At 40.9% G+C, this 9,929-nt stretch overlaps 1 protein-coding gene across 1 annotated transcript; it reads left to right on the top strand.

The window, feature by feature from the left end:
* Window positions 1–5,125: 5,125 nt before the first annotated feature.
* Window positions 5,126–9,869, top strand: ca6 (carbonic anhydrase VI). Its single transcript, XM_034144794.1, has 10 exons — window positions 5,126–5,300; window positions 5,817–5,996; window positions 6,430–6,578; window positions 6,995–7,090; window positions 7,849–7,915; window positions 7,990–8,147; window positions 8,248–8,374; window positions 8,504–8,587; window positions 8,672–8,707; window positions 9,048–9,869. Exons 1-10 carry the CDS (start codon window positions 5,207–5,209, stop codon window positions 9,668–9,670), a joined length of 1,614 nt encoding a protein of 537 aa, XP_034000685.1. The 5' UTR covers window positions 5,126–5,206; the 3' UTR covers window positions 9,671–9,869.
* The last annotated feature ends 60 nt before the right edge of the window (window positions 9,870–9,929 follow it).

Below are 9,929 nucleotides of genomic sequence, written 5' to 3'. Positions count from 1 at the left end.
ACAAATCCCCAGAACAGGAATCTACACCCGCTATAATATTGTCAGAAAATATGACATGTTTCCACTGTAATATGTACAATTCAAAAATATTGATGTGTAGCATTATAGAGACGTTTGCTGTATTATAATGTCATTGCCTCCGTTAAGCAGCAGTGGTTGTTCTGGGCAGCTTGCAGGCTTGAATGTTTACAGCTGATAGAGTGAGGCCTTTCTGACGAGCCTTCAGGCTTACTAGACCTTGGTTTAAAAAATCAATAAAGAAGAAAGCCCTTAAATTCTTTCTATTCCTGGCATGTCTTGATCCGAATGGCTCAACCAACAACAGTTTGTGTTCATGCATACAAAATAACTTGAGTCACTGTCATGACATTCTTGTTAACACATAACTTCCGCAGTTATCAGTATCTGATGCATGTCTGCGTGAAATGTCATTCTTCATACCCCCACATACAGCTAAAACTGTTTTTTTAATGGAAAGAAAATGAAGCTGCCATTAAAATGTCAATAACATATCTTCATCTTATTGCTGTGATATATTTTGTTGTTAATTCTGTTATATTGATCTTTTCTTAATAATAGTCTTGTCGATTAAATCATCACAGCCAAAAAAAGTTTCCTTCCAACTCACTGCTGAGTTGATCAAACTGTTGGCAACAAATACTTTTTTCTCACGGTTGATGGAAGACACTGTAAACTGAATGAAATGTCAAGGTACTAACAGTCAGGTTTAAATGTGGCCCTTTGACTGTAACGCCATCAAACATCCTCAAAAAGAGATTGTCAGGAAGTAAGGTTCTTGGGATTTCACCCAGGTACTGGGAAAAATTGGAAAAGTGACATTCAGTGAAATAAATTCTCAGCTGACTCAAAAAAAAAAGCAGGAAGACATTTTAAAGGTCAAACTAAGGGTTCTTGTGATGAGACGTCGTATCTAGGGAGTTTGAGCACTCGCATGTTGTGAATTGGATCATACTTGAGCAGTTGTACTCAAGAAAAATGTAGTTTTATTAACTTCCTAAAGACGGAATCTAATTATTCTTGTTTTATTTTCTACACTTTTTGGTCCCAATGTCACTAAAACCAGCACAGGACAGTTAACATACCACCTGCAGCTCACACCATGTCAACCTGACCATATGTGGGTTTTAAATTACTAGGCTTCCTGTTAGCCTTCAATCACATCATCTAAGTCCAGAAGACCTTAACAACTGTTATTGTCCTCAATACAAAGACAAACCTAGTGATTTACCAAGGAAGAAGACAGCTTCAGTTTATTTCTAAGTGCTGGTGTATGCATGTTGAGCGCCGAGGGGCATCAAACATGTGGCTTCTTAATGATCTCAGACTTTGTGTTAGCTATAAGAAAAGGCTGGCCTGTCACTTCACCCGTAAAGGTCAGTTCTGTTTTCTCCACCTGGGGTTGCTTAACATGTTTTTTTTTTTTTTTTTAATATATAAATCAACCAAGAGTTGATAGCCAAACACAGAAACAACTGGTAATAATCAAAAGCAGACCGCCGAGAGGCTGTAACTCCAATCCAGATAGGAAGGATGTGAGTGGAACAATGAGAGTCTTAAATCAAGGTGAGTGCTTTGATCATTTCATCAGTAACTCAATCAGACCACACACTCACACACACACACACTTAAAACTAGTTCCAATTTTAATCCTTCATTTAAGTAAGAGTTAAAAATGTCGTCAAATACACTAATTTGCTCTTCTTCCAAGAGTTAGATGAACAAAACCACTTTTGTAAGCTAATCGGAAAGCCAGTTAGCTTAGCTTTAAGACTTGATACAAGGGAAAACATAGCCTGGCTCTGTCCAAAGGCCTCTAAATCTGCCTTTAAAAACCTCTAAAGATAATTACTTAAAGTGGACCTATCATGCTATATTTGAATAATATAATGTAGGACCATACCTATATAAGGCATATTTATACTTTTTTTTTTCAAAATACCAAACAGATCATGCATTTTAGCCATGCCTCATTTTGCTCAATTTGCACTATTTTACCCCTGTTTTTGCAAGGGCTGATTCTGTGAGAACAGCACCACCTACTGGCCTGGCATATGTACTACAGCGTCTCCAGCGCTTTCGAACGGCAATGGCCGTGGCTGTCTCCTCCTGATTGGTGGAGTTGGCCCAATAGCCGTAGCGCCACCGTCCTGACGTCAGGACAGTGTTCAAATCTGGATCAGTTTTTATCAGATCCGTTGCAGCCCCTTTTTTAGAGATTTGGGTATGGAGGAAAATAGAGGGTTGTGTTTTCTGACACTTGTGGCGCGTTTCCACTACAGCCCGCAGCCCGGTTTAAGAGGGCTGTGACGTCAGCGGCCCGTCTTTGGTTGCGTTTCCACTTGGCCTAGTACCGGCCGGCGGGTCCTAATTCACAGTTTTTCTGGCCTCATAAAATCGTGGGTCCAGGGCCAGAGACAACGAGGCTGAGTCGGGCTGAGTATGCTAAACTAGAGAGAGCGTCGCTGGCAAGGGGGCAACAACTACAACAAGATGGACATATTTGACCGTGATTTAATTGTAATACACGTTTCAAAATGATGCCGAAGTAACAACATACTGATACCGGTTAGTAAAAACCATGAATTAATGCTTTGTCAAGTCTGCAGACAGACGGCAGGGGAAAAACTTTTTAAAATGCGTGTTTTCTAAATGGAGATTGGCTAAACTAACGCAGTATATGCTCCGACTGTCCACACTCACAACAACGGCCTATACAGACATAAATAAAGCAGCGACTGTATTCACCATGACACAGGCAGTCTGTGGTTTGTACTTGTTTAACTTTTGTCTAGTTTCTGAACATATATGAGGAGTTGTGAGCTCTGAGTGCTAACAGCTAACGGCTGTGTTGTTTTTCTGGGGTCCTCTGAAGATCACGTCACGGCTCCGCCTACACTGCGTTACTATAGATACTGCCCCAGTTTCTAAACTGTAATGGAAATGCGCCATAAAGTGAGCCAGTCCTAACGAGGCCCAGCCATACCGAGCGGGGCCGAGCGAGGCCGTGTAGTGGAAACGCGCCATTGGTGAGTTCCCTGGAACACCGGGGACACATATTCATGTACAAAAGTGCATTTTGCATGATAGGTCCCCTTTAAGTAAGAGTTAAAAATGTCGTCAAATACACTAATTTGCTCTTCTTCCAAGAGTTAGATGAACAAAACCACTTTTGTAAGCTAATTGGAAAGCCAGTTAGCTTAGCTTTAAGACTTGATACAAGGGAAAACATAGCCTGGCTCTGTCCAAAGGCCTCTAAATCTGCCTTCAAAAACCTCTAAAGATAATTACTTAACTTATAACATTACTACTGCTTTATGTGGGGTCGTGTTGGAGTTTTTCGTGAACAGAGGGTAACTCTTGTTTTGCAAAACTTGTAGGCCCATGACCTTTCCCATACATAAACATTTGAGTTTTAAGCAATTGTCATGAATTGTTATGCCATTTGAGTTTTATCATCTAGACACAATCTTTTACGAGGGGTTATACGCAGCACTATTTCTTGGCAGAGGATGCCATTCCTGAAGTTTCCGTTATTTCCAGCATCAGGGTGGAAGTCATTCTCGGCCAAGAAATAGTGCTGGGCATAACCACAAATAAACTGCAGCTCATCTTTGTTGTGCTTGTTTGTCTGCACGGATGTGATATTGCAAGCTCTTTCCTCCTTTAATGCTAAAATAAACTATACCCTGCTGGCAGAGGCTTTATCTTAAACAAAAGGAGGTGAGATTAGCATCACCCTTCTTATCCAATTTCCAGCAAGAAGGTGAATCAGCTTATTTCCCAAAAGTGTTGAAATCTTTTTTTTTTTTTAAACCTGAAAAAAGATTATCCCTTAAGATAATATGCTTTCGTCTTTCATCATGTGCATGTTCTTGCGAAGACATTGGCAAGCTGCACACTCAGACACCTCAAAGTTAAACAGCTCTGGCATGTAATGTTGAAGTGTTAGACATGTTGCAACTAGTGTGCAGGAACAGGTGATTCAAGTCATAATATCCTTGTTAGGTAGCGTGGAAAAGGTAGGACCCAAATGCAGACTACAAAAAGAGGTAACAGGTCTAGAAACAAAAATGAGCTTTATTTACAAAGCTGATGAGCAAAAAAGCATGGCATGGATAACATGGGTAGCACTAGGAATATACATCACCAAAAAACGATCGTGACCAACATGGAGGGAGACAGGAAAAACCAACAATGAACCGACAAGGCACACAGGGGAAGACAAGACTAAATACAGAGAGGGGTAATCACAAGACAAGACACAGCTGGGGTAAGGGAGGCAGAAACACAAGGGCAACAGGTGAACACAATCAGACAATCAGACACACCAGGGAAACTAACGACAGGAAGGCAAACACAGGAAGAAGGATCAGAGAAGACACAAGGAGGAAAACATTTCAAAACAAAGGTGGAAAATGAAAACATAAATTCAAAACCGTAACAATCCTACTCCTTACATTGGCTCTCATGCTTGTTTTTTTATCAGGAAACAGCCAGGTTTTTCAGAATGACTTGCAGCAGCTTTCAACCTTAGTGAGAGTGACATGAATGTGCTTCTTCTGTGGTTTTCTGTGAAGTGTGATGAAAAGTTAATCAGCAAAATGGTTAGAAGAAAGTGACAGCAAGTGCTATTTTAATAATAATGAAGAATACAAATATTCAAAGATGTTGGGACTGACGGAAAACGGTGATGCATTGCAGGCAACATAAGATGTTCTCCTTGTCAACACTGATATCTGATGATATTCCAAAGTCAAACTTTCCGTTTGGATTTGGGTAAGAAATTCTGATGTAAGAGTAGAATAACCAGCTAAAAATTATCAGTTTGAGGGATACATTTCAACATTATTCAATTTAAAATGTCAGATGAGTCAGAGTTGTCCTTGTCTACACTAATACAATACTTATTCCAAAGTCAAACACGACACTAGCTTTTGTTTTCAACGTCAAAACAAATGATGTATTTGTGTTATTGGGTGAGTAATGCTGATATAAGAGCATAGACAGGGAGCAGACAGAGAAGTGTTTTAGATAAGACAGTCCTTCCTTCTCACTTTGGGCCTGATGGGCAGAGCCCTGGGCGGTTTCAGCAGAGGTTTCAAAACCTCCCTCTACTTGCAGTTTAAATCCGAAGGGAAAACCTCTGAGGTGTCACTGTCCTGTGTGAAGGAGCACAGACGCAGCGATGGAGTTCCTCTCCGTGTTTGTCTCCGCGGTTTTAATCTGTGTCATCAGTGCTGCTGGGATCGCTCATGATGGAATACACTGGACATACACAGGTATTTGTATTGGTAGACATTTCAAATCCTTTATTATGATGTTTTATTTATCAAATCCATTTGTACTCCTAATTTAAACACCACATGTAACGTAAGTGCATGTGAGTTAAAGAGTTTTGATGCGTAAAACGTATCCAATGCGTATTTGTTTAGTATAGAAGTTGGTTAAACATTATATTATGCTATTTTTATTATTTAACATTCACGCGAGGCACTTGTCAGTTTGTTTAGAGTCGCGCACTGCATTGGCTAAATGTTTTGGATACGCACTAAGTCAACTTTACAGCGCGGGAGTACGAAATAACTTGGAGTGAATACTTTAGGGATAGGCACATGAACTGCCACAGTATCCAGTCGAACAAGTCGTGTGCTTGTCAATACCACCAACATGTGAACGGGATTCATATTGACAAAGAGTTAATATAGTGCAAAAGTTCGAAAACTCCCTGATGTAATATATCTCTGAGTGTATTTTAAAATATGGTGACGGTTTCTTCTTGATTTTATTTGCCACAGAGGGAGCTTTGGACCAGATGCACTGGCCAACCAAGTACCCATCATGTGGTGGGAAGAAGCAGTCCCCCATAGACATCCAGAGGCGCAGCGTGAGGCACAACCCAGACATGTTGCAACTGGAGCTGAACGGATATGATGCTCAGAGTGGGAATTTCCTCATGTCCAACAACGGGCACTCTGGTAAGAAAGTCCAGCATGAAGTCCAGCATTAACATTACTAACTCACTTATAAAGGACTAAACCACTGTTTTCATTCTGTTGTAGTTACTGAACTATGAGCCAATATGAGACTGCAGATAATTTCAATGTCAAGAATTTCAAACGTTTACTTTCCAGTGAGTAATTAATTTAGTTAATTTCTTTATGGTGTAAAACCCATTTAGCACATACTTAACACTTTACATCAAATATAGAAGTTTGGGGTAAATTATTTCAGTCCTTATGATCATTGTAGTGGATTACACAATTTAAAGAAGTCTTCAGAAATTAATAGAATCCAACTGCTGGAAGATCTGAAATACTAGCAGGGATCAACAGTTTTTGTATGCTTGCTCTGGTGTGCTTTGTTTAGTAAAACAGTTCCGTGATCTCAAAATCTGTATGTTTCCATCAGTTCAAATTGACCTGCCTCCAACCATGATGATCACCAAGGGCCTTCCAGGAAAGTACACGGCTGTCCAGATGCACCTGCACTGGGGCGGCTGGGACCTGGAGGCCAGCGGATCGGAGCACACTATAGACGGCATACGTTACATGGCGGAGGTAAACTTTATGAAAAAAAGAGTTCTGCTTGATAAACAAAGGCGGAGTACTAGATACTGACCTTTAAAGTCTTTAACACACAATGCATGCATCCTCCTCACAAAGCCGGCAATTCATCAAAAAGTAGTTTCTAATTATACTATGTACTTATACTTAACTGTTTAAGTAAACATAAAACCTTCAACTATGCATGGAAACTGTATTTACACAGGAGATTATTACACTGCCTAAAACAAATGTTTTACAAGGGATTATCCAAGTATTTAATGCCAATGTTGCATCAACAATATTATTATTTAAACTTCCATTATGTCAGCCTTGTAGTAACCTTCCAGTAGAAATGTTTCCAGTTACAAAGCAGGTCATCAGGCATGTTTTGGCACCTAACCTGTTTTACACTTTACCTTGTCTTTCAGCTCCATGTTGTCCATTATAATTCTGACAAGTACAAGAGCTTTACTGAAGCCAGAGATAAGACAGACGGGCTGGCAGTACTCGCATTTTTCTATGATGTAAGTAACTCACAAACATTTTTGTTCCCTTTCCTTTATGCTATGCTTTATCTTTTGTCAAAGGTCTATACGGATGCCTGCAGTATTTCGGATTTAAAAAAGCTCTGTCATAGTTGACATTTCTTTTAATTTGTAATGAATGAACAAACAACAAATGCCTCTTGATGTTTATGACACTTTGTTTCAGTCATCCTGCTGGGTTAAAGGCTCTATTGAGTGTTCATTTACAAGCTGACATATTGAAAGTTTTATTTATATATGTCGGCATGAGCTTGTTTCCAGAGGAATGCTCTGGATCGCAGACAGCCAGCGGCTCTCAGCTGCGAGAGGTCATCGCCGCAGCAACACCAGGGCTGGCATCTATCGTGATAGCAGCTCAGAGTGGCTGAGAGTTAAAGCTATTTGGACAAACTCATTTAGAAAACAATGATTCACTGACGTGGGTGTTAAAAGAAGGACAACGCTTAATTATACTCACTCAAAATAAGTCAGATTGGGCAACCAAAACAGCAGTCAGATGATCAGATTGGATTGGATGTTTTCTGAAGGGAGAAAATATGTGAACGATAAAACTATCAACTTCAAAATATTCATTACTGTTTACAGACACACATCCTGGTTCAACTTTGACTTTTTGTATCCTATATGTAACTTAAGCCTTTTGTTTTACAGAATAATCAAGCCTCCTTTCATTCTTTACACACTCACCATATTGTTTTGAGTGAACATCTAAGTTTGAGCTTTGATTTTACCTTCAGGACGGACATTTTGAGAACACGTACTACAGTGATTTCATCTCCAATCTGGACAATATCAAATATACAGGTGAGTGACTGCACACTTAATTGAATCGAACTTAAGTGTTTGAGTCTAATGGGATTTTAATGTGCTACTGACAGGTCAGTCCATGAACATATCAGGCATCGATGTGCGCTCCATGCTGCCCGAGAACCTCAACCATTTCTTTAGATACCAGGGCTCCCTCACCACGCCACCCTGCTACGAGAGCATCCTCTGGACTGTGTTTGATACTCCCATCACTCTGTCACATAACCAGGTACAGCGGATAGAAAGGGCTTCATTACTAAACAAAAAGTCACCAATAAAAGGAAATGCTCTGTGTTGTGATGTTTAAGCTTTCTTCTTTGTGTATTCAGATCAGAAAACTGGAGCACACACTGATGGACATCCACAACCAGACCCTGTGGAATGACTACCGCATGGCCCAGCCTCTCAACAGCCGAGTGGTGGAGTCTTCTTTCCTGCCACGCCTCGGGAAAGGAAGTATGTCCTTTATGACGGCAAAGTGATAAATCAAGAGAGCAATATAATTTATGTCTCAGAAAAAACGTGGGGCACGACTAAGGCCTGAGTCTAATCTTTATCTTCCTTATTCTCCTTTTGTTTCTTCAGCATTTTGTCGGCAAGACGAGATTGAATCCAGGCTGCTGAAGATCGAGGGTCTGATCACGTCCCTTGGAAAGCATATTCATACAGGTGAGTCACAAAGACTGATAGAGATGGCTGGATGTGAAATAAAAGTGCCCATATTTACTTTATTTCTTACTTATTCCTTTTAAGGTGGACTTCACAACCCTTCTAGGCATACTAGATTAGGTGAGTCCTTGTTTTCAGTCTGATTGAATTTGAGATCTAAATGTGTTTGTAACTGTGGATGGTTAAAGGGGGCACTTTTTCATTGCTTGTGCACATTTGGGTATACTCTGCGAAATAGGGCAACAAAGTCAGTGTTTTGTGGACTGACTTGGTCAGATTTGGGTCTCCCAAATTCAAGAGCAGGTTTTTAAAAAACACCACCCCCTACCTCTCCATCCGCAACCTTTGCAAAGTACGAGAAAGTATAAGGAGCATAATATATCTCCTTTAAAAGGTAGATGTTTATTTCCCATTTTTCTCAACTGCCAGTCTGATTTGAGTTGTTTCTGTTTTTCCTCAGAAACTCGAGCTCTGTTTCCTCTGGTGTTACACTTTCAGGGTGGCAGTTATGCTTTGGCTCGCCTCGGCCATCCCATGGAGCTCGACTTCTTCACAGTCTGCATGCACGTGCTGCCTCAGCTCGAGGGAGTCCACACCGTCATCTCCTACTCCAGCAACGGCAACGACAACGAGCTGACCATCTCCATCGTTGAGGACAGGGATTCGAGAGAAGTAGGCCTCTGGATTGGCAACGAGTTTGTCAACCTGCCACACAACGTCAAGTCACACAAATGGGCCAACTACTGCATCACCTGGTCCTCTCTCACCGGGGGAGCAGAGCTGTGGATCAATGGAATGGTGGGGGAGCAGCGGTACCTAAAGAACGGTTACACCATCAGCCCTGGCGGTGTGTTCATCGTGGGCAAAGACCAGGACGGATTACTGGGCATCTCCAACGCAGACGCCTTTGTGGGTAAGATGACAGACATCAACGTGTGGGACTATGTGCTGACCACGGCAGATATCCGAGACCAGCTGTCATGTGAGACAAACGGCACCGTGATGGGAAATGTGTTCAGCTGGGGAACCACCGAGCTCAGTCTGTTTGGAGGCGTGCAGCTGGACAGTCAGTACAGATGCTGAAGAGCTTCTCTTCGCTTTAAAGTTCTGCAATAAACCAAAATATAAGTGCTGATGTAGGGGAATAAAGTGTCTATATGTACTGAAGGTTAAAATGTCTTTCAGGGAACTGTAAGTCAATATTTAATGCAAACTGCATCTTATAACTTTGGCCATGCATTGTATTCATATGTTTGCATCTTCAATAAAGGCTTAAAAGTGACTCGCTGGTTTGTTTAATGACTCAAGTTCACATTCACACCTTTAAAAGGCTGCATGTTAT

This window comes from Trematomus bernacchii, unplaced genomic scaffold (genome assembly GCF_902827165.1).
Source record: "Trematomus bernacchii unplaced genomic scaffold, fTreBer1.1, whole genome shotgun sequence".
Taxonomy (NCBI): domain Eukaryota; kingdom Metazoa; phylum Chordata; class Actinopteri; order Perciformes; family Nototheniidae; genus Trematomus; species Trematomus bernacchii.
Note: the sequence above shows the minus strand (reverse complement) of the source record. Positions and strands in the feature narration are given on the sequence as shown.